Below are 25,055 nucleotides of genomic sequence, written 5' to 3'. Positions count from 1 at the left end.
AAAAGAAAAGCGGAACGTTCTTTTTTTTTTGACCAGCAATTACGCGAAGGACTTACGGCTACAACCACAGCTGCAACAGCACGTCCTCCATTGCCGACGCCGAAATGTTGACATCCGCGACCACCCCGCCCCCCCCCCCCCCCCCCCCCCCGGAGGCGGAGTTCCGTATTACCCCCTTCCCACCTTAACACCTCCTTTCCCATGCGCAGAAAACCGAAGTGCGCCCATTTGCAAGGTGTATTCTGTCAAAGGATTGTGCTGGGGCTACGGCGAAGAAACGCCGAAGCGTATTTGGCTGTACGACTTTTGCCATCCTAGGGCAGTCAAGCGAGGAGTGGCAAATTCACTTGTTACAAGTGCGATGAAAAAAATCATGCTGTTATCACCTACAAAGTAAAGTGGTTGTTCAAATCTCGAGGTTAGCACAATCAGGCTACTGTTCGAATGTATCGGTTAGTGCGGTAAGGAAACACCTGTTTAGCTTAGCGGAAAACAATCTGAAACGCAAAAAAAAAAGAAGGAAAAACTGGGTGTGTATACTGTTTTATCATCAGTTCTCACAAAACCTGAAATCTTCGGCAGGGAAATACGGTGTCTCCATGGTGTTCAAAAATGATTTTAAGTTGAGTAGTTTGATGCCCTTCTCGGACCGTTTCGAAAGGTTGTCCGAAGAAACGTAGGGGTTCGTCAACTGGATGCGAAGAGGCTGTGGTTTGCGAACTACCGACGGCATCTGGTTTTTCCTAAATAGGACAGACGGGACGGTGCATAAATGATACGATCTTGGAACACAAACGGGCAGTACTGACGTGCACGTCAAATTCGGAAACAGATTAAAAAAAAAAAAATCTCGGGGAATATGGCGATGGTTAACCCCACGTGGACTGAAACTGAAATTGTTAACAAAGAAAAGGATAATTGTAAAAGGTTGTTGAAGGAGACTGTTCGGATAACAAGTGCTTGTAGCTGCATAGATGTTCCGTCCATTGTGTTAGACAAGGAGCTGCTGAGGTTTTTATCTTGGGAGAGTTCTCGGCGATCTTGAACTTTATGTGCCGTAATGTGAAGTGGTGTTTGTGTTTTTTCTGCTTCTTGGAATCGGTGTGCTAGTGTTGAATTCCGGCGCGTGTCGGGGGTGACGGTGGATGTTTTATTGTTCTATTGTTATGGAAGTTCGTTCGGTTCTGTTCGGTTTCTTCGCATTGGGGTCGTTGGGCCTGGGCTATGTGCCGTTCTTCGAAAGACAATTCGTAATAGGGCAATTCGTAGCAGGGCTATTGGTCGCGTAGGGCAATTTGTCACAGGCCTATTCGTCGCTAGGGCATCTAGTCGAAAACTGAGTTTTCTTTTTCTAGCTTATATTTTTTTAGGAAAGTTTAGAGGAACTCGGGAAAGGGGGAGGGGACGGAACGTGATTGTATAAAATATAAAGTTCAGAAGGCTTCCAAGAAAAGTTCGAATACCGCCTTGTTGTTTGAGGGGTTCAGCAAGCGTGAAACTTTTTGTTATTTCAGTTCCGCTTATCTTTTTTTTCGTAAACTCCAGAACAAACTTTCAAGACTTACAATATAAAGTTTATGAAACCTTTTTTAAACGGAGATGTATTTGCAGTGTTTCCGATGCAAATAAAACTGATCATGATGTAGAAAACCCGAGACTGTGGTAAAAGCAGGGAAACGGTGTCGAAGAAGAAAGACAGGGAAAAAGAACGTCTTAAACTGGGTTTATTTCCTTAATGTCTTTATACCCTCAACCTAACAACCGACCACCGACGTCACAAGGTCAATCTTTGTTATCTATAGGATCCTACTCACACTGGCCTTCACCTCAACCGTAAACGGTGACCTCAATCCGAAACTGAAAGCTTAGGACCTTGAACAAAACAAAAGAAACAAACTCTCATGGTTGAAAAAACCCCGAGACTGCGGGTAAACGACACAACACTAAAAAGTCTCTAACGCAGCTGAAATTTTTATTTTCCGAAATCTGGTTATATAGGCACTTCGATACAAAAGAAAAAAAGGGGGAGAGGGTGAGAACACCAAAGAATTCCACTTTCCACCAATGTAACCTTTGACTAAATACAAGGACAACGGACTCTGCGTCATGCACCTCTCTTATCTTTGACCATGTGCAACCATGTGCAATGTACACCAGCTCGTTTGCGCCCTTACTTTTTGTTCTGTAAACAAAATCTAAACGAAAACTGATATGACTTACAACTGAACCCCTGCCCGCAACATGACTAATTCCACGTTCACTTACAACTATTACAAAAAAAAATTTAGAATTTAAGAAACTTTTTGGAACTACTTCCGAGTTGCATCGAAGCATGGCTGATACAATTACCGTTGGATTTGATACGAACTGTTTCTCCTATGAGCCTCTTAGTGTTGTTGCGTTCTCTGTGCACAATGTCAGTTTGCGACCAATGTGCCGTACAATCGTTACACTTACTACTGTGTTTAGCAATCTCTGAATTGGGTGCTTTTATTTTTACATTTCTTTTGTGCTCTACCAATCTATCCTTAATACACCTTGTCGTTTGTCCCACACACCTGAAAGCGCATTCCAATGGTATTTCATAGACCACCCCTTCCTTGCAATCAACCGACTTATCACGATGCGCTTTCTGACACACTTCCTGACTCGCTTGAAACGGTATCAAACGGTTCAGCTCAAAGTTGGACTTAAACGCTACATCTATCCCAAATGTATTTGCGCATGCTTTAAGGTTATGAGAAATTGCATGAAAATACGGAATAACCGCATAATGCCTTTTCGCTTCCGTTTCTGGTCGTTGCTTAGCTTTCTTGCTGTAATTGTCTTTTTATGTGCACACAGTCATAGCTTGCGTCTTCTAACCTTGACCACTGCCTTTCTACCTCACAACCCATAAAATAGGCACACGACTTATCCATTGCGTTGCCGATTAGAGATCATACTACACCTGCTTTTACTGATTTAGCATGACAGCTTTTCCTCCTCAAAACGGGTTTTGCGGCCATTTTTCCGCACTCCCAACATAACCCCCATACCTCCACGTGAATGGGCAAGTCCAGAAATTGTAAAATACCATTGTCGGCCTTTTCTAAGGTCAACTTAAGTTCCGGCGCCGCTCCCCTCATTGTCCGTTCCAACTCGAGTATATCCTCTTCGCGAAATGAGCAGATGAAAATGTCATCGACATATCACCTTACAAAGCCCGTACTCGATGAAATACAATTAAATTTATCCGTTACGGCAGCATCCGTGTTGTTAAGCTATATTTCTGCTAGCATTGGGAGCAATCGATGAACCGATACATACGCCATCTCTTTGTACGAATTTGCGTTCATTGTACTCGACTACCGTTGCCTGGAGATATAGATCCAGAATTGACAAAAAAAAACTATCCACCGGTATTTCTAAGCTAAATTGAAAATGAACCAAATTCAATTCCAAAGCCTCACGAACCCTCTGCATTAGACGTGTCTTCTCTTGCGAATAATATAACTCCTTTATGTCCACGGAGGCTACCACACATCTCTTTCCATGAATTCCTTCCAGGATACTGATCAATTCATTCGAATTCTTAAGGGCCAGACTTTTTTCAAGCTGCACAAGATTCAGCCCTTGTTGAAGAAATCGCGAGATGCTGTTCTGCTACGTTCCGTTCTGACACCTGTGTGGTTATCATATCAAAAATTACTGAAACATATTTATAACTCGGCTGTGGCGTATATACCGTTTTTTCGTATACTCTCGTCCCAGCCACCGGATAGGCGTATGCGGTATGGGCGACAAAAAATAATGAAACATTTCAACCTACAAATATTAAAAAAAAGAGAGGGGAGGCAAAACGATAATGGGTGGCGGTTACGCTTATATCCTAAATGTATTCTATTGGCGTGGCGACGGCAAAATAATATTTTCGCCGGGTGTAGGAAAAATGTTCCCGGAAAAAATGTCTCCGGAAAAAATGTCTCCGAAAACGAAGTCCCCGGACAAAATGTCCCCGAAAAAAGGCCCCAGATGGGAAGGAGGAAAACAAAATGTCCCCTTAGGATTTTTTATATCTGGGTTTCCCTGATCCTCATGGCCTTCGGGTGGTCCGGCCATATGCCCTTGGGATAAAAGGCACCCTGCGGGAAGTAGGAAAAAAAACGGCCCCAGCAAATAAGGAAATATACGATTCCCCGAGGTACACATCGCGACACAGTTAGGGCGAACACAACATCGGGGCATTTTTACATTTTACTTAATAAGAGTATTAGTGGGAAGGAAATGTTTACCCTCTGCATTATATCGTTAAATGAACACTTTCAGTGCCTATGATAACTTCGATGACAACCTTTTGTTTCTATGGAAAAAGAAAAAAAAACAAAAAAAACTAGCGGTCTCGTGTATACCGTTTTTCGTATACTCTTGTCCCCAGCCAGCTGATAGGCGTATATGATAACAGTGTCACGCCTTTTACCTCTTCGGAAATGGTACACGAGTACCTCTCAAATTTCCCTAAACACAGTAGTTTGGTTTTGCCTAGAAGTTTTACAAATGTTTATTTCACAATAAAAAAAAAATAAAAAAAACACTGATTTGGTTTTGGCAAACACAATAATTTGGTTTCCAAGATACCCCACAATAGATTATTTCGGTTTCCTTGTGTGACTTCCAGTCTCTCTTTCTACATCTAGCTGGGTCAGGTCATTTGTGACCGGATAATGACTGGACCGCCCGGAGGTCATGAGAATCGCGGAAAACACAGCGATAGAGAACCTTTTGGGAATATTTTTTCCTACTTTCCAAATGGGGCCTTTTTTTTTTCGGGGGCGTTTCTTCCGGGGACATTATTTCCGGAATCCGTTTTCGCCCATACTGGAAGTGGCCACAATTCAAGATGGCGGCGCCCTTGAGAAAAAGGTCTATACCCACATAAGTAGACAACGTCTACTGCGAAAGTAGAGCATTTAAGCCAAATCTTAAACATTACGCTACAAATCAACATGCCAAATGAGGGAGAACCTTCGTTCGTAATTAATAGATTTGAAGCAATATACTCCATAAACTGTGAAAATTACACATAAGAAGCTCTTAATAAGGTGACGAGCTCCGATTGGCTCTGATTAAAGGGTAGTGGGTAGACCTCGAAGCAGCTTGATTTGAGGTGTACCCACCATCCTTCAATCAGAGCTAATCAGAGCTCGCCGTATTTCTGACGTCACGCAACTCCTGCAAAAAGAAGCAGACGACTTGCTCCCCCCATATTTAGGGTTTTTGTTGTACCCAACGCCCACTGCACGCGCTTCCTAACAAAAAAGGAAAGAAAAACATACGATAACCGAATGCGGTTGTTGCCGTGTACATGAAAAGGGCTCTTGAATGAACACGCGCTTTCCAGCGCTCCGGAACAAAAAATAAACAAAAGCGTTCGGAACAAAATTCTGAGATGTCTATTGTGTTCGGAATGCTTTTCTTTTCACTCAACCCACGGTGCGTAAACAAGACACCTACGTCCAACAACCTCGACGTGACTTTTCGCAGCCATCGTCGCGACCAAACGGTGCAGTTGCGCAGGACTCCTCAATCTTTGTTTATCGGCACTCGAACAAGCCCCTGTGAAGCGCCTGTGTGTTCGATCATCTTGAAAATCACTACGGAACGATATTCACCAGTGCCTGTTTTTGATAAAGACTATATGAGAAGTTTTCTTTTCTCATCTTAGCAGATTTTTCTCTGCTTTTTGATGTATCGAATTGACGTACTGGGACCTTTCTTGCCAGCTCATGTCCAGCTCTTTTGTAAGAATGTTTTGCATAACCCTGTGCACAGATAAGCTAACATTTACTAGAAACTAAGGTCGGCTGCTATGCACGATGTTTATGCGAAGGGCTTCTGTAAGCAGCCGCGCGGTGGCGCTTGTCGCGCGCGTTCAAGACGAGTGCAATAGCATTTCAAGTTAGTATCTAGAAATCCTGTTTATTGTTTAAGGTGTCTTCTTTTGTTAGAAACGTTTATTTATCCAGAGTTGCGTCGGTATTGTCCTTTTCTTTTTTTTTTTAGCTTCCTATGTTGGTGTCGGCGCTTTGGAGGGAGCATCTGCGGGGGCAGAGTGGCCGAGAGGTTGGAGCGGTACCCCCGCGGTCGTTAAGAAACGTCTCGGGTTTCGGGAGTCTGCTCGGACAGAGACTGGGAGAGCCCGCGCTTGGAGGTGCTTGTGCCTTTTAACCGAGTGTGCCTGTGTATAGAAAGTTCCACCGCTTAGTGTCAGATTGTCGCTTTTTGCCCGGTCTAATAATTTAGCTGTTGACACCAACCAGACTGGGGAAAATGCAGGGAACGACTCTAGAAGGAATTTCATTTTGGCGGTTGGAGCGCCAGGCTGACAGCTTGACGACCATTGCGTAACAGTGTACCACGTGGGAGCGGCGGAATTCGAAGGGATTGGTCGGTCCCTGGTGGGAAAGGAGGACCCTGCGAGCGTACAAGAGGAGTGCCGAGAGGATTGGCAGGGAGTGATCTGGATTGGAGTTTGGATCCGATTGAGGGAGACCGGAGACTGGGCTCGAGACTCTAGACGAGGCAGATAGTCTCCCAAGTTGAGACTTGCAACTAGTGTAAATAACAGCACATAGTTCTCTACAAGCAGTGCGTCGACCCGTCACTCAGCGACGTTCGTGCCACCACGCTCCAGACTATTGGAGCGGAACCTGCCTCCCACGCCACCGGGAGTACCAACAACTTAACTCATGATCTCAACGTTTTGTGAATGTTTCTTCTGCTGTTCTCATTGTCGACATCATAGGTTTGAAAATCATTTTGCATTGGGCACAATTCATCTTTTGGACTTCCTTCGAATAAGGATTATTTTTTTCTGTTGTTTCTCACTACTGAGTAATTATTAGCCCCTTCCAATTATCGACTCAACTCGAAAGCTTATTGGGCACGTGTGTTCTTTAAGTGAGAGTGTCTCGGGGAAGAATATATAGTGGCATTTATATCTGACGTTTTTTTATTTTAAAATGTCATTTTTTCGTAATTCGCGAGTGAGTGCTTATGTGCTTTTCTGCGGTCAGTTCGACCTTTTAAGAGTAGGCTTACAAAAGCAATATCCGGGTAGAACATATTTTATAACGAAGGGACAGTAACGTCGTTTCGCAGCAAGCCGATCCACCTGACTTGTTATTCTCATTAAGCCATTATGAAAATTGTCAAGATATTTTTTATTCTGCACAGACTATCATGTGAGTACCCCAGTTCATAAATTGTATAGGTAACGACCTGTGTACATATAACTCACTATTTTGTCGTTGTTTTTAGGACCGATTTTCTCTTCTCATTTTTATTAGTCTGAATAGTAATGTCTCTCAGGATATCAAAGATTGGAAGGTTTAACAACGTGTTTTTGAAGAAAAAACAGGGCTAATATTTGTGACAGATATATGCATGTCTTTATCAAATAAAGACGGTGTGGTAAAGGCTGGCAAAACTATTGTGCGCCAGGTCCTCGTGGAGACCCGGACTTCATAACCTGTATTCTATATTCAGTCTCCATCATGTCCTATCCTCTTGACTGCTGGCCGAAAATCACCCCAACAATACTATCTTCTAGATAGGATGCTCTTGCTTTCGGTAGCTGTGGTCCGCTTTTCAAGCTTGGAAGCCAGCTGAATATGATATCTTAAAAAATGCACTCATCGTTAATCGGAGGCAATAGAAGTAATGCCAGTCTTTCAACTTGAACCCTTTTTGGTTTCAGAACTTTTCCTTTCGAGTATCACGTGCGAGTAATTAGAAGCTCGGAACCACTGCACAGTAGCGGAACAACTGACATCGTGAAACGGTCGAGTCATTTTTGTAAGATACCGAACGTCGGAGCGCGGCCAACGCTAGGAGACGACGAGCCAATCACAAAGCCTCGAAAGTGCAACGTCACCGCGCTCATAACCTTTTTCTGTGGACGCGTTTTCGCCTTCTGATCCAACCAAAGGCATATACTGCGCCGAGACGTTGCGGATTTAGTCCGGCATTGCGGGGGCACGGTGGACAGCTGCCAACTGTAGGCAGTCTTTCGGAAGCGTCTGCCGCGGTTTTCTGACACGGCATTGAAATTGTCTTTGGAAGCTTGTGATAAGTAGCCACAATTGTAACTCGTACGTCCTGGCGTCACGGAAAGGAATCACAGAGGCTCCTTCTCACAGCCCCATTTTTCTTTTACGTTACGTTGTGCTACGAAATCTTGCCCCAGTGAAAAGTATTGTTTCTATGAGAAAACTTTTCATTTAATAAACGCGAACAATCAATAGGATCATATATGAACATATGATAACCATAAAATAATGTACAAGAAGCTATAAGTAGGGATGTCTCGAACCTCCCGAAGGTCAAATTCGGCAGTTTGCGAGCATGTCAAACCTCCCAAGGGTTCAATTTTGCTAAGTTTAGAACCTTCGAAGCTGCCCGGATTTGAATTTGTAAAGTCCGAAGTCATCGAACTTTTAAAATTTCGAATTCGACGGTTTAATTTTTTTCTTTTTTTTTTACGATTGAGGTTTGCGAAAGTTGATAATTTCAAGTTTGCTTGAGAAGCTCAAGCAAATTCGAAATTATGGAAAACTTCGAAAGGTCGGATTTTTTCGGAGCCTAAGCTCACGAAGTTCGAGGTCTCCGAACCTCACGAATACAGTAGATCACGAAAATATTGCGAGCTAAGCTCCTGAGATTTTTCAACGAATTTTACACGTGCCGTAAAGCTTATTTAGTGTTCGCTGGTAGGAAAGACGACGCTCATTAGGCTATTTCTCTGGAGGTGCATGGATCGCGGGACGGAGAAAATACTGGTTCACAGGGGAAAATAGAATTAACACAGAACTCTACACAGCGAGAGCGAAAGCAGCACTCAACGACTAAACTCGATGCCCCCCAAAACGCGGTTCAACAGGCTCTCCGGACGCATTCTGACCTTGTTTACCTTACAGCTACTTCATCAAACATAAACAAGGCTTTGTATGTACGCTTGACAGCGTACAGTCAACCTAAATGCACAAACCCAAACACTAGGTATGAAATTCGGTTCTCAGCTCGAGCGCTTTTACTTCTGTCTGTCTGTGCGTGTTTTCTTCCGATGGAGCGGCGATGGACAATGGGCTAGGCTCGCTAGTCGAAAGGCTCCTCCACGGTATGCCACGCGCACCGTCCATTTGGGAGAAGGGTGCCCCAGATATACCACATTCATCACACTGCCTTCAGCCAAACTTCAGCACAATTTTTCTGCCTTTTCCTACAAAAGCGTGCACGCGCAACCAAAGCTCCACGGAAATCAGCCGGCTGGCGCTGAAGGCAGAGCTTCCCTCAGCGATTGCGTCTCTCGCTTTGCTCGCTTTCCGAAGCTAAAACGCACGCGTGCTGGGCTGTGGAGATCGCACGCTGGGCTGGGGTTTTGCAAGTATTAGAATAATGTGTACACCATTCCAAGCTAGGGTGCCCTTATGTGCACTTTGCTTAGGGTGACGAGATTGTAGTACACGATGCGCTCTCGAGAAAAATACAAATCGCCGGTTTCAAAATGCCGCTGTGGCACTGTCAAAGCCAAGAGTTCGTGCCGCCCGGGAGACGCGTTTGCTTGCGCTCAAGAGCAAAAAAGAAACAAAAGCGTCAGGAACAAAATGGTCAGACGTCTTCACCCTAAGCAAAGCGCACATGAAGGCACCCTATTCCAAGCAACAGCCCAGCGTGTGCTGTTCCACAGCCCGGCACGCGCGTATGCGTCGCCCGAGAAAGCGACACAAACACGCGCCATACGCAAAAACTTTCCAGGGGCTTTATTTTAAACATATATAGATTATATAGCTAAAAAAACGCTTCTGTCAAGTGCCATCTTGAGAAATGGGCGCAGAAGAGTCAGCTACCAGGCAACCCCTAAGTTTCTGCCGAAGAACTGGGCTTCTTAATTGGAAGTTTTAACATTTTCTTCCCTTTTAATTTTTCAACAAAGTTGTAACGCTCGAGCCATTTAGTTCAGTCGAAATGCCAGGCTTTGTAACTTGCAATATTTTCCTTCTTCATGACCACATTAGTTTGCGTGCATGTACACTGTATTTTTAGATCTCTTACAGGGTTCCGATTCTTGGGTGTGGAACTGTAATATATATATATATATATATATAATATATTCGGCTCCCCACAAATTGAAGATGTCATTTATATATATATATATATATATATATATATATATATATATATATATATATATATATATATATATATATATATATGGGTGATTTTATCTCAACTCAGTTTCGGATATAAGGTCGAATTTTAAATTTTGACGAAAAAAATATATGTTTTGGGGCAATTCCTATAGACCGTTCCATTAGGGTCATAGCAGAGAGGATAAAAAAATTTTAAAAAATGCGCTCCCCCTCTCGCCCTCATCTCGTCTGCTCCGCCGAGTGGGCTGTACCTAGCATCCGGCTGGCGTACAAACTCTGTTTAAAATCGCGTCATTGTGGTAATTTGAAGCGCAGATGCGCAGATTTTCGTGTGCCAGTTATCGTGTAATACTATGCTAGATAAAAAGACTAACCGGGTCCGATTGCGCTGTTACCTGAGCAAATAAAATAAAAAATAGGGAAAACTGTGTCAGACTGGCCGGTCTCTCCGGCGAAAAGTAAATCCGGTTACTGTACCTTTTTTACTATACAAATTTCGTACTGGTGTAGGCCTTTAGCGACCATGAGTGGAAGTCTGAAATAATAAATAAAAACGTGCTCTCCTGCCGCAATACACGCAGTAGTTGAGGGTAGTGCTGCCGGCTGACTCAACTGCTGTTTAAGTAACGGAAAAAAGATATGCTAGTTGATCATTTACCGAAATAGAACAACAGAGAGCTCTAGGCTCATTTTGGAGTAGACATAACTATTATAAGAGCGCGAGCAACTTCACAACGGCAGCCATGAGCGAGAGTTCGATGTTCCGTACAGCCCGCCGGTACAGCCCAAAGGTGGAGGATGGCAACCTCCCGGTTTTTCGTCTGCTAGCAGAGTCGGGCGCGTGTCCTCTCTCTCGTTTTACCCCGCCGAACCCGCTGAATTTCCCGGATGTATGGAGAGGGCGCTGCTGTCGAACAGAATGGCGCCGCCCAGAGAGCGCTAATTGGAATGGTCTATAATAAAAGAAGAGGCAAATGGCAATTTCGCCGCATCTTTTGTTCTCAAGTTATGGACCCTTGAAGCGGCCAAGGTGGAAACTGACGTTTTTCCAGCTTATCGGAGGTGCCATATTTCACTCCATCCCTTTTCCCAACTTTTTACGCTACATCAATATAAGTTTTTGGGAACACTCTAGACATAGGCTTTTTCATGCTAATTAAGCGTCTGGGTCATAAATTTCTTAATGATTTTTTTTTTGTTTGCCAAACTGCCTCTCTGCGACGATATTTGACGAAGTTCAGCAAGCTGTGCTGTGTGACCTAATCAACATATTTTTTTATAATCTTTATATCACCGTAAAGCTCTGATTAAGTGCTTTCTTTTGAGTATATTATCAATATTTTTCAATGAGGATATAAGCCGCTACATGTGTCTGAAGAACAAACATTTCGAAAAACTGTCAAGTTTGGAGTCGATTTTCTAAAAAAAAAAAAAACCACTTTGTTTCTTTTATTTTTTTATTCACAGTTAGTTAATATAGTAGTCTATCAGAAACTACCAACAGAATTTGTAATATATTGTTTGTATGGCCGCTATTAAGACTCGAATCTCGTGCTATGACCGTTTTGAACGGGACTTTGCACAGGCGTTCTGCTGAGCAGAAGTTTGGCCTGTGTAAGGTTTTCTATTTATAGTTAGCAGTTACCTCAATATCCAAACCTAAACATTAATAAAATTTGGAGTAGTGTGCTTAAAAAAATTTACTTCGAAGTCAGTATTCACAAGTGCGGGCACCCAGTGCATACTTCCTCCCAATACGCGGAATGCGGATCGTTAGAGAATTCCTCTGGGGCCTTTTGCTTTCCGCTTTGAGTTTGAAATACCGAACTTGACATGTAATTGTCATATTTTCTTATGTCAAACAGATATGCAGTGCATATACATATGTACAATTTAGTATTTGACGCTTAGGAAGCACGGTTTATTTTGAGCGCGTACGGACTCTTTGGTAAAATAACGAGCATTTCGTAGCGTGTAAGGCCTCAAATGTATTAATCATGTGTTTAGGTTTAATTTCTATTTTCAGTGATTCATGCCGGGTTTTTCGACTTTGTCCTCTTGACTTAAGTTTGTCCGGGAGTCTAGATGTTACGTATCTTCTCCGTCAATACATTGGACGAAGCTCACACACCTTGCAAATCATGCCAGTGCCGAGTAAATAAATAGTGTTAGAATAAATATTGTTGCTTCACTCGCTTTTATTCTGAGATATTGAGGTAAGTACTAACATTAAACAGAAAACCTTACATAGGTGAAAATTCTGCTCAGCTGAGAATCTATGCGAAGTCCCGTTCAATACTCTCACAGCACGAGATTCGAGTCATAATAGCGGCCATACAAACAATATATAACAATATCTGCTGGTAGGTCCCGACAGACTATTATATTACCTAACTGTAAATAAAAAATAAAAAAATAAAAGGTGTTTTTTTTTTTAGAATATCGACTTCAAACTTGCAAATCTTTCTTTAGAAAAACTCTCAAGTTTGTAGTTGATATTCTAAGAAATGGAGAATTCAACAATTTTATACGTTCATTAAATACAAATTATTATTATTTTCTTGCAATCATAACTTATAAATACGTACGTTATAGATATTTTCTCCACGCATTGCCATTTACAAAAAAAAAATATTTTAGAAGAACGAGCAGCGTTAACCTGAACTTGCAGCCAGACAAGCGGCCAAGTGGTCGGGAGCCTTCATATGCAGCCAGTGTTTATCGTAGCAACGTGAAGTGGTTGGGAAAACGCAGGGCAGGCGCTGAGTCCCACACATTGTTAGGAATCGGCAATCCCCGTTATCGCAGTGTTTGGGCACAAGACACCACTCGAATGCATGCCGAGGCAATGATTGCAACGAGCCCAAACCCAACGCTCACGCGTAGGGCCTATTAGCCGCATTTAAATGCCGTCACCTCGGGTATCATAAAGATTAATGACAAGATCCTGGGTATCACATTGCTGACAACGTAAATGTGCAATTCCCACAACTTGGCCGTCAAGCTTTTTTTTTTTTTTTTTTTTTTTTTTGCGAGAAAGAGACTGAAATAAAACGTAAATTATTATCCTTGAAATTACGCGGCGACAAAGAAGCTTTCTGTTCAGTGGCCCTGCGTTCGAGCACACTTGGATTTCACTCGTGCAAGTAAGCTTGTGTAAGGTCAGACACATTCCTACCCAATACCGTTGCTTGGCCATTTTAACTTTAGAAATACAGAACGGTGAATAAGAATAAAAATACCAACCGATCAGCGTAGGAACTCGACTTCGAGGAGTCTAGGCCAATTGTGAAACTGACCTTTTGTTGAAGGGGCAACGTTGCCGAGTATCCATTACTGATCACTCTCCTGCCATGCTCCGCGTGTGTCGAACCCGCACCTTAGCGGTCGCTGAGTCGCGGCTTCGTTAAGCGTCGACAGTAGCTTTAGCTTATTCTCTACGTAGATAACGATCTAAAACAAGATTAAAGACTCGTTCCTCGCTACGATTTTATCGTGTAGGTGTATTTCAATCATCTCAAAACATTTTATTCAGTACAGTGAACTGGCTAGACTTGTGATGCTGTTGCAATGCGCATTGTCATTGCAAAATCACGCTACTTATACTTGCAAAATATGTGCTATATCACGAACAATAAGAGTCTGGACTGTTCGCCCCTCTATTAGGTGCGAGTCTAGACGTTCTGGTATACAAGCTAACGATGGAATTCAAAGTTGACATTAGAGTCCTTTCATATTTTCAAAATTGAGTGTCAGTGGGTATTGTCAAGAGAGCACTTCTACAAAAGGTACAGATCTAGAGCAGACGCACATATTGTACTACTACATTCTGTACACATAAGCTTTTATGTGAGTGTTTCGGGTAAAAAACTTTTTTGTAACAGGAACACTGTAGATAAATTAATGTTTTATTAGAATGGGAGCTCTAGGCCACTTTGAACATAAAATCTAAAGCCCAGTGGCAAATTTAGCAAAGTAATTACCCGAACATCGTCTGCCTCCGACATTTGCCAAAAGCAGTCGAGGCACGATTATATTAACACTCAGTTCCGAACTGTGTGGTAATGACATCGTATGTTCCAATGTAAAAATATATGTTAATAAGCGTTAACATCAGTTAACATGTTAGCAGATATAAATACGGGTGTGTTAGCGTGTCAACGTGCAGTGCCTAACCTACTGTGCAGCCTTCTTTCCTACGCAGTTGAGGCGGAGGAGAGATGGAATTATTAACGCAGAGCTCCTCCCCCATTCCCCGCCCTTCCCATTTCCTCCACCCCTTGCAAAATTACCGCGCAAAAGACTCGAAAGGGAACATTGTCTCTGTCCTGTCAATTTCTTCCTTTATGCCCCTGTTTTTTGCGTTCTAATTTTGCCATGAATACCGAACTAATTCAACAGTCACTTACGATTTCGCCACCCCGCGACCCTTTTAAAAGGTGCCATGAATTTCTCTTTTTCAAAAGTTTACCTCATCTAGTAGCCGCTACGTGAATTCCGATTTATAATAGTGATATACACCAAAAAACTAGGACAAGAAAGTGAGTGGCACACAGGAAAGGGTTTAATGTTCAACGAAAGTTTATTAGAATACACACATACAAATTGTAAAACTACGCATGCGCAAAAAGAATACACTTCGATTATGAACACGAAGAAGCCGGATGACCCTGGTGCATGACTGAGGTTTGACCGATAAACAGATGTTGCTTATCGGAAATGGCCAAAGAAGGAGCGCTGACACTGACAGTGAATCCCTATGATTTAATCATGAAAGCTTCATGTATGTCTCTCTCTAGTTTTGTTTTAAAGCTCCCACAACCTTAAAAAACCTTCAAAACCCACAATTTTTAACCAAACCTAGAGCATGATGTGCATGATCTATTCATGATTAAATCCCATCGGCCGACCGTCTGTGTCAACGATCATTCTTTAGCCCTTTCCGATAAGGAACGTGCTTTTATCAGCCAAGCGCCAGTCATTCATTGGTGTCGTCTGGTTTCTTCGGATTGTTAATCTCAATCCATCTTCTTTGCGCATATGAAGTTTTACCATTTTAGAGCGCAAGTCTTAGGAACCGTTTTCGGCTTGAGTGGCGTCGGCGTCGGCGTCGTCGTCACCGTCGGGGTAACCACGAGGACACGTGACCCCTCCCCCACGGCCACGTGACCCCTCCCTCCCAGGGTCACGTGACCCCCCTCCCCCCGAGGTCACGTGATCCCCCTAGGTCACGTGACCTCCAGGTCACGTGACCCCTCATTTTTTATTTGTGTATTTTATACTTCGTTTGAGGTTCAGTTCAGAGGCAGCCGGCACTACGAGCTAATAGGACCAATCCAGCACCGTGAAAAGTGCAAGTCACTGAGCCTTTTCTGTTTCTAATTGGTTTAGCGATGATAAGACACGTAAGCAAACATGAGGAGTACTAGAAGGGTGCGCTTCTGAAGCTCTGTGATTGGTCCTATCAGCACGTAACCTCGGCAGCGTCTGGACACTGCAAGGAAAAAAAAGATTTGTTAAGAAAACATAAATGGGACACGGTTGTAATCGTATGGTCGTTTCAAATAAAATAACTTGTTGATAATAAACGAGGTCTTGACGAATGGGTTTTTGGAATTAAAGAAATACTGGATTTAATATTCTTGATACAATTTGAGTTTACAAGACGGACACTATTGGTGGTCGCGTACCACCATCGCACACACACTCTCGCTTTGAGTCCCGCTGTTAGACTGCCGCATAGTTTTCTTGAGCAGCTTGGTCTCGCCCAAGGCTGTAACCCGATCCGCATCCTGCCCGACGCCAGCCAGTCGCGCCTTCATGGCACGGGCATCCACATGCGAGATTCCCGGCGCCGAGGAGTTCAAAATAAAACACAATCTTCTGAGAACTGAACCTTGCGCCCAGCGAAATAAAAGAAAAAGGCAGAGCACAATGGCGCCTGCTTGGAATGCGCTCGGCGAAATAAAATAAAAGAGCCAGTACAGAATGGCGCTCGCTTACATTTGGGCATCCTGGCATTGTTAACGTCCTCGTTAACGACAACATAAAGCAATGCTTATACAAATTAATAAAGATTAATCTTTCATGTTTCTTAATAATAACAACATATGAATACACAGGAATCGACGCTACATATACGTGAACAGCACAAGAAACGCATAAATGCTTCAATGCACGTTATGCAAAAAAAAAAAAAAATCGATACAAGCGAAAAATAATATGTGTCGCAAATGTGCTCATTTCGGAATTGCACGCTTACGTGCAGAGCGCCTCGGGAGCTGAACGGTGACTTCGTCCCTGGCGGATTCTGCTTCTTCTGACGATGATGTGTCGTCTTCCAAGTGTGTTTTCTTTGTTGTCGACGTCCATCCCTTCAACTGGGAAACATGCGCCGTAGTTGCGAATCTACTGGCCTTGGTCTTGTCAAGCTCAGTGACGCGATATGTGTCGGATGGAAGAACCTGTGTCACAACCAAAGGCCCTCTGTACTTCGGTTGAGCCTTCGTTGGCTTGCCTGTTGGTTCAGTAGCTTTTCTCATAAAGACTATTTCTCCGACATCGTAGAGTCGCGCAGGAAAGTGTTTTCGGTCGTATGCGGCTTTCAGTTTTTCCTGTTCCTCAATGAGGTGCTGTCGCACCCGTTCCCGCATTTCCTTGGGGTCTTGCCACGCAGGTCCCTCAGCTTCGACTAGCCGTTTTAACGCGGTGTTGTGAAAGTCTGGTTGATATCCGTGTAGCATCTCGAAGGGAGTCCTTCCCGATGTTTTATTCACGGAGTTGTTCAAACTACACTCAGCTAAATTCAGTTTTTCGTCCCAGTCGCGCTGCTGGGGGTCTGTCATGGAGGTTGTGATGACAGGAAGTACTGTCCTATTCACCCTCTCCACCTGACCGTTCGCTTGCGGGTGTCGTGTAGAGTTAAGCACGTGGTGTATGGCTCGTGCACCGCAAAACTCCTCAAATTCTCGAGAAGTAAAACAACTGCCCCTATCTGTGATTAGGGTTCTCGGCAGGCCTCTTTCTAGGATAAACTCCTGCAGAGCCCGCAGTACGTGCTTGGTCGATGTGTCGCGCGCTGCGAAGAGTCTCACAAATTTTGTTAGGTTGTCAATGATGACAAGCAGGTATTGGTTCCGCTTCTTACTTTGCACGAATGGACCCATGTGATCCATGTGCACCACCTCAAATGGTCGCGTGCCTGGTGGTATCGGATTAAGGAGACCTTCTCGTCTGCCAGCAGGTATCTTGTTGGAAATGCACTCAAAGCACTGTGAAATGTGTTTCCGAACGTAGTTCCGCATTCGCGGGAACCAGAAGCTCTCTTGAATCTTGGCAACTGTTCTGTCAAGTGCGAAGTGACCCATTAAGTCATGGGACTGCACCACTACAGCCTTCCGCATGCGCTTGGGCAGCACAAACTTGTACTTTTTCTTGCCGTCGTGTTCGATTACTCTCATGAGCCTATCATTCTTCAGAACGTAGCCGCTCACTCTTCCCTTCTCCTGCCCTGTGCAACAATGTTCTGGCTTTTCTAGTATGGCCACCAGTTCTCGTAGCTCTTCATCTCCTCGTTGTAACACTAGCACTTGGTCTGCAAGGTCATAGGTGAGGCAGACCTCGAAGCGGTCCTCAAGGATAGAGTCCATCGTATCCACCGGCTTCTCAACTGGGCTTCGGCTAAGTGAGTCCACATGAAGCATCCGTGATCCGGGACGGTGCCTGATTGAAAAATCAAACTCCTGGATCAAATCGTACCACCTTGCAATCTGGGGCTTCTGTGTTCGTTGTGCATTAAGGTACACCAGAGCCTGGCAGTAAGTCACAATAGTAAAATGGATGCCAAGTAACAGCGGTCTAAGCCGATCCACCGCCCAAACGATAGCCATCAACTCGAGCTTCGATGAGTGATTGTTGCTCTCGGCGTCGGTCGTTCTTTTGCTTACGCAATAAACAAGGTGCCACTCGTCGTCTTTCCGTTGAAGGAGCATTGCCGCCAATCCCTTCGCACAGGCGTCTGTATGCAACTGCGTCTCCGTATTCGGGTCGTACAGTTGAAGAACAGGTCCACATGCTAGTTTTGACTTCAAAACTTGGAAACTTTCCTCTTGCTCAGAGTTCCACTCAAACTTTTCATTCTTCTTGGTGAGCCTTGTGAGGGGTTCAGCGATTAACGCATACTTCGGCACGAAGCGTCGGAAAAAGCTCGTCAGTCCCAAAAATCGTCTGACATCATGAGGGTTCTCTGAGACTGGGAATTCTGTGATTGCGCGTACCTTAACTGCGCCGGGTTGCACCGCTCCGTTCTTCAGTCGAAAACCCAGAAAATCCACACTGTCTCTTCCGAAAGCGCATTTGCTTAGGCGAAGGGTTAAATTGGCCTTCTTGAAGGCTTCGAGGATTTGGCTCAGCCGTGTAATGGTATCATCCCAGTTTTTCGCTGGAATCAGCACATCATCCAGGTAGCACATAGCTATCGTTCCCCTCAGCGGCCCCAAAACGTGGTTCATAAGACGCTGGAACACGGACACCCCCCCCCCCCCCCTATCATTCGTGAGTCCAAACATCATCCTCTCAAATTGACCGGTCTCGTCCGGAGTGATGAAAGCTGTCTTCTTCTTTGCATCGTCACTCAAGGGAACCTGAAGGTAGCCGTGAGCGAGGTCGAGAACTGTGTACATCACTGCTCCGGATAGTCCTTCCAGTTGATCATCAATGCTTGGTAGGGGGTATTTTTCTTTTACGGTCTGGGCGTTCAATCGTCGATAGTCCACCACTAGACGCTTCTCTCCGTTCTTCTTCTGAACAAGGATCACGGGACTTGCGTAAGCGGAATGCGTCTCGCTCACAATTCCCTCTCGTTTCCATTCGCTGACGATCTCGCGAATCGTTTCTCTTTCGGCCACGTTTGTTCGGTAAGGCCGAAACGCAACTGGTGAGCTTCCCGGCACTTCCGGGATGTCCATTTCAAGGACATTTGAGCACCCAAGCTCGCTCAAGTTCGTAGCGAAGCACTCCCGATACTCGTTCAGGAGGTCAAGGAGCTCATTCTTTTGCACCTTGGTCACCGACGGACCTACTTCGACCTGATTCTTGTCTATCGGCTTCCGAATTGCCGTGCCCTTGTTTCTCGGTTTCGTAACTCTCTTCCGCTCGGTTTCTCTGGTTGTCCTCCTCACCGGGTGTGTTTACAATCTCGACCGCAGTGACACGTCCAAGACGCTGTCCCTTTTTAATGACTACATCGTTATTTCCGCTTGGGAAAACTGGAACAGCAATCTCTCCGTCTTTCATGTCGAGAAGAATTTCTTTTACACAGTTGTTGAAAAGGACGGGGCCAGTGACATCAGATTCTGATGACAGCGTGATCCAATTTATTACGTTCGCCTGGAGGGTGGATTTTTCGGTTGTCTTTACAATCAACTTGGGATCGTCGTTCAAGGGTTCGAGGTGGGAGAAAGGGCACTGACTCTTGTGCCAAAAGCGTAGACATCCGGCCAGCCTAGCATATGTCACGTACGGGAGCTCGGTGAAAGTTCGACCAACGAGCAGGTCGACCGACTGAGCCTCGTCTGGTACAACAAAAATTGTGATGTTCTTCCCGGTAACACCGTCAATATCCAAGTCTGCTTTGCATTTACCAATTGTCCTTACTGCTGGGACGTCCTGGTTGCCGAATCCATAAAGAGGTGTTGCGTCTCTCGTCAGCTCAGCACCGCAACGCGCCGCCGCAGACGCGCGCAAGAGGCATCCGGAACTTCCGGTGTCAATCATTCCAATGAGCTTTTTGTCGCCATTCCATGTGACTTGCTTAAGGAGCACTTCAGAGAAACTCCTCTCTCTTTGAGTTGCTTACGGCGTTGGTCTCACTCCTTGGAGCTCTTTCGATGCAGTGACGCTGAGTGTGCCCGGTTTTTCCACAGCTCAGGCACTTTAGTGGGCGCTTTGGCTCTGGACAGTCACGCGCAATGTGACCGAACCGTGAGCAGTTGTAGCACTTACGCTCACCCTTTTCGTTGTGTATTGGTGATTTCTTATCCTTGTTGTCTCTCTCGTCAACGGTTTTCTTGACAGACGTCATACCCGGATCTCGGTTTCGCGGTGTGTCGGTAGCAGCCCCTTTTTCACGCTGTCCACCGAAGCGCTCTTGTCGCTCCCGATCGATCCTTTCGAATTCCTGTATGTCGTGTAGGAGGTCATCACCGTCTTCGTGTGTTCTCCCCATTAACATGGTGCACAGTTGTCGCGAACGCAAGCCGGTGAGTACTTGCTCGCGAGTATCGCAAAAGTCAGGGGTTTGCCTCTCCACAAAGACGAATCTTCGAATGGAAGTAGGCAATCGTGCTCTCGTTTCGCTGCTGGACGCGGCCTTGCATTCTTCTCCAGCGTTCCGCTGCTCGGGTCTGGCTAACGAATGTTCGTCGAAACTGGTACTCTAGATCTTCCCACGACGCAATTTCTGCATGGCGTGAGCGTAACCAGTCTTTCACAGCTCCTGTGAGATGTGATTTTGCCGTTTCCAGGAGGAAAGGTGTCGGCCACTTATGAAGAGTCGCCGTCCTCTTTAGGTTCTCAATCCAGTCTCGCGCTGCTGCTGCGTCCTCGCCTCCGTCGAAATTGGATATGTTCTTACTGAGGTCAGGCATCACCTGGAACGTCGCCACGCCGCTCACGTCCGCTGTGCCTGACTGCGCCGGAAGGGCAAGTCGTCCCAAGAGGTCCGTTAACAAACGATCCTTTTCTCGAATCATTCCCAAGAGCTCGTGCAAAGAAAACCCGTTCCCCATGGAGTGAGCAACTTCAGGCGAACCCGCCTGGCTCGGAGACGCTCCCGACGTTTCCTGATTCATGGTGAAGGGTTGAGCTGTGTACATGTAATTACACCCAACACACACGCTCGCACAAACAATATAAAGCCACAACATAATACACTACATCTCATACGCAAAACGAAAACTCTGTTGATAAAGAGTTCCACAGGGAGATGAAAAATCCGACAGTACCTGAACCTTGAGTTCCGCACAGTGGGAAGCCCCCAATCGCAGGCACTCACACACACGTCGCCCACCTGTCACACTGTGGGTCGCTCCAACCTGACTCTGATCGCACTTGACTCGTCGATCCAGGGTCCACGGGATTGGATGCCTGACGCACTTGATTCCTTGTGTCACTCTTCGGTCCGCTCTTTGTTCCGAGGAGTTGGGTGATAATCCCAGTTCTGATATCTAATCGTATGGTCGTTTCAAATAAAATAACTTGTTGATAATAAACGAGGTCTTGACGAATGGGTTTTTGGAATTAAAGAAATACTGGATTTAATATTCTTGATACAATTTGAGTTTACAAGACGGACACTATTGGTGGTCGCGTACCACCATCGCACACACACTCTCGCTTTGAGTCCCGCTGTTAGACTGCCGCATAGTTTCCTTGAGCAGCTTGGTCTCGCCCAAGGCTGTAACCCGATCCGCATCCTGCGCGACGCCAGCCAGTCGCGCCTTCATGGCACGGGCATCCACGTGCGAGATTCCCGGCGCCGAGGAGTTCAAAATAAAACACAATCTTCTGAGAACTGAACCTTGCGCCCAGCGAAATAAAAGAAAAAGGCAGAACACAATGGCGCCTGCTTGGAATGCGCTCGGCGAAATAAAATAAAAGAGCCAGTACAGAATGGCGCTCGCTTACACGGTTTAAAAACAAATTCTCACTAAAGAATATTTTTGGGGGTAATATTGGGGGACGCCGTTAGACGCAATTTAGGTAAAGGTCACAGCCCGCTCTAAACCCCGCCCACAGATCAGTGGCCCCGCCCTTTGCTACGAGGCTGGCCTGGCTGCACGACCGAACAGGCTAACGAGCGCAGTGTCTCCCTTTCGCGTCGTCCGGTGCGTCTAGACTGGAAATCTAACACCGCCTGCTAGTCGTGCGAACAGACGAGCGGCAGCCTCCGGCATTGTCTGCTATTTCGCCACCGCCTAGCGTCGTCTGCAATGCCCCTGGGAAGCGGACACGAAAGCTGCACGTCGGGGTTCGTTTTCGCCTCTGTCCGTCTGCTATTCATCCCCGCCTGAAAACTTCTTCGACGCTAAGAAGACGCTACCATGAGAGTAGCGTTCTAGCGATTCATTATTCTCGAGCCACGGTCCAGTAGACGAGTCTTTCAGCGTGTCGATGCACTCACTAAGCGACCGAGACAACTAAATTATAAATCAATACATATATATGTAGTCTTTCTAACATTACCGTTCTTTTTTTTCAATTTTTTTCTTCTCATGGCAGCCGCGAGCAAGGTGAGTGAGCGCCATATTGCAAAATTGAAACACGACGTAAAAATATTCAATTGTGGTAGACCAGCTGCACTCCAAAACTTAAAAGCTTGCCTTTCGAGGCGCGATAACGGGAATATGCTTAGACAAACTTGGTGCGAGCCGAATTACAGATTGTCTCCAACCAAATGGCTAGCAAATACTGTGCTGTGTAGGTACCCTGTAGGTGTAAAAACCATGGTCGCAATCACGACGGTTGCACTATGCATAGAACTGTGTGGCCGCTTTCGGGAACCAGCATCTCTATTCAAGATCAACACGCGCAAACAGGGCAGATCAAGCCAGATCAAGCAACATACTTGACGCGAGACGCCAGGCTTACGGCAGACCCGCAACAAAAAGAGCTCTTCCGAAGGCGCGTACTTGTGACAGTTGTTTGCTGCAGACTACGTCGGTTGAGGAGATCTTCGTGTAAACTCCTCGGTGAACGCAAAACGACTAGCACACCTAAGAATAGACGAGCTTCACGAAGTGCGCTCGTTGAGCACTCCACACTCGCCAGCATCCATGTTCGTTATCGTCATTGCCGAAAACGCAATCGTGGGATACTTTTTAAAGCAATAATGACTTAATCTGAATTATTTGTTTCCCATACCTAAAAAATATTGTCGATTAAAATACTATTACGGTACGGAGCTACAATTTTACAACCAACATTTCACACGTCAATCATCTTTCCATGAGGGCCGAAAAAAATGCTTATTTATATAATCACCGTTCGGGGCCTACAGCTGGGCTAAACCCCCCCCCCCCTCCCCCCCTTTTACGTTAAAGTTAACAGCGAAAATATTACTAAATGTTGTTTGCAAAACAATTACAAAACAAAAAATCGCATTTTTTGTGTATTTGACATCTTTTTTTATAATGATTGCTTGATTACAAGCTACATTCATGCGCAAAATGGATGAAACTAAATTTATCTTTTTTGTGATATTTTCGGTTTTATCAGCATTTAGATGAAAGCCGCATCGCGATTCTAGCATTGCTACACACATACATACTGATTCTTCGTTTCTCCTGCTTAGGTGTATTTCCAGAGGAAGCTATTGTGTTCCCAAGACTGCTCGAAGAAAGGTCAGAAGGAGGGAAGCAGATAGTTCTGGTTAACAAAGACTTGCACCTTGAACTACAAAAAGCCTCAATATTAGCCGGAACAGTTTTGATTGAAGGCTTCTCTGGGGGAAATTTCGCTCTGAGAATGGTAGGTTGCTGCACAAATATGTATTTATTTGACGCTTATTGTTGACAAACCACGGTATTGGAAATAGTAGTAAAAGAAAACTGAGCACTGCAGTTTCTGGATTAGTAGGTAAACATTTTATTGTTACAGTGTAAACTGGTATCCCAGTATTCGCAGCTTTTAGATTTCAAACATAAAAGCCAAATTGCATTGAGAACAGATAAATTGGTTGTAGGCTATCTGTCCTTTACACTCAATATTTATAATACCGCGTGTCCAACTGCTGTGACTGTGCCGATGGCTGTATTGAGGCCTGAAGCTGGTGATTTCTGAAAATCTGCTACATTTGAGCTTGAATCGAACAAATTATTGACTTGAATTATTCCAATCTTCCTGTTCTTTTTTTTTTTTTTTTTAATCTGCGGCCCACAGTGCGAATATTTCGTGAAGAAAATACTCCACCTCGAAGAGTGAAAACATCTGCCGACCGAATTATTTCGGTGTTTATAATGATAAACATTGCACTTTTTTTTTTCCAGAAAAATGGAACGGAGTTGGAGGAAAATCTATACGAAGACAGAGAGAAGTTTGCTTCAGTCATAATGATCAAGAATGACGAGGGCATTACATTGGTAAAATAATGGTTTTAGGTTAGGTACAATAGAATAATAGCATAATGATCTTACCTCGTAAATGAAATAATTGGCATTAGATGTAAAAAAATCTGATGTACTTTTCTCGACGTGCCACACCCTGTACAAGTGAAAGCGTTCCAAGGCTAAGTTTAGGGGGAAACGTACGGGACATTCAAACCTTGTCTATACTTGGAAAGTAATTCGCTTTGGTTTATCGCGACGGTAATTCATGATGTATTGATTTGCAAGAAAACAAAGAGCGCCACTGTACAGCTCATAGCAGATGCATTTCGAATAGACATCCTGTATGGCTGCCGACGTGTGGTTAAAGTAAGTGTGAGCTTTCCTAAGAGGAGCCTTATACAAAGCTCTTGAATTTGGGATCTGCAGCTGGCGTTCTTGTTACACCAGACTTGAACCTAAAAATAGACTTGCGCTCGCCAGAACAGCCGCAGTAATGGTAATTCCAGTACGTCAATTTAAACGGCCAACGAGCGAAGAGCCATCTGATATTAAGAGGAGCGTAGAATTCTTCTGAACTTCTCATGTTGATGTTATCAATCACTGGCACAGATGTATGTCGTCCCGTACCACTGATCTCTATGTCCTTTTGATGGATAGCATTTGACCAGCTCCGCCTATGGACGGGAATGCAGCCACGGTCGGCCATCTTTTCGGTAGAGTTATATTATCTCTAGCCATCATAGCAATAAGCGCGGACAGC

General features: G+C 44.7%; 1 protein-coding gene across 1 annotated transcript in view; it reads left to right on the top strand.

Moving 5' to 3' along the window:
• The first annotated feature begins 7,180 nt into the window (after positions 1-7,180).
• LOC115332233 (venom metalloproteinase antarease-like TtrivMP_A) overlaps positions 7,181-25,055 on the top strand; it is a 68,784-nt gene continuing 50,909 nt past the window's right edge. The window contains exons 1-3 of the mRNA XM_040205382.1: positions 7,181-7,223; positions 23,542-23,717; positions 24,236-24,328. Coding sequence (XP_040061316.1) covers positions 7,181-7,223; positions 23,542-23,717; positions 24,236-24,328 — 312 coding nt within the window. The remainder of the gene's footprint in view (positions 7,224-23,541; positions 23,718-24,235; positions 24,329-25,055) is intronic.

The sequence above is a fragment of the Ixodes scapularis genome, unplaced genomic scaffold, assembly GCF_016920785.2.
Source record: "Ixodes scapularis isolate PalLabHiFi unplaced genomic scaffold, ASM1692078v2 PGA_scaffold11__112_contigs__length_91849675, whole genome shotgun sequence".
Taxonomy (NCBI): domain Eukaryota; kingdom Metazoa; phylum Arthropoda; class Arachnida; order Ixodida; family Ixodidae; genus Ixodes; species Ixodes scapularis.
Note: the sequence above shows the minus strand (reverse complement) of the source record. Positions and strands in the feature narration are given on the sequence as shown.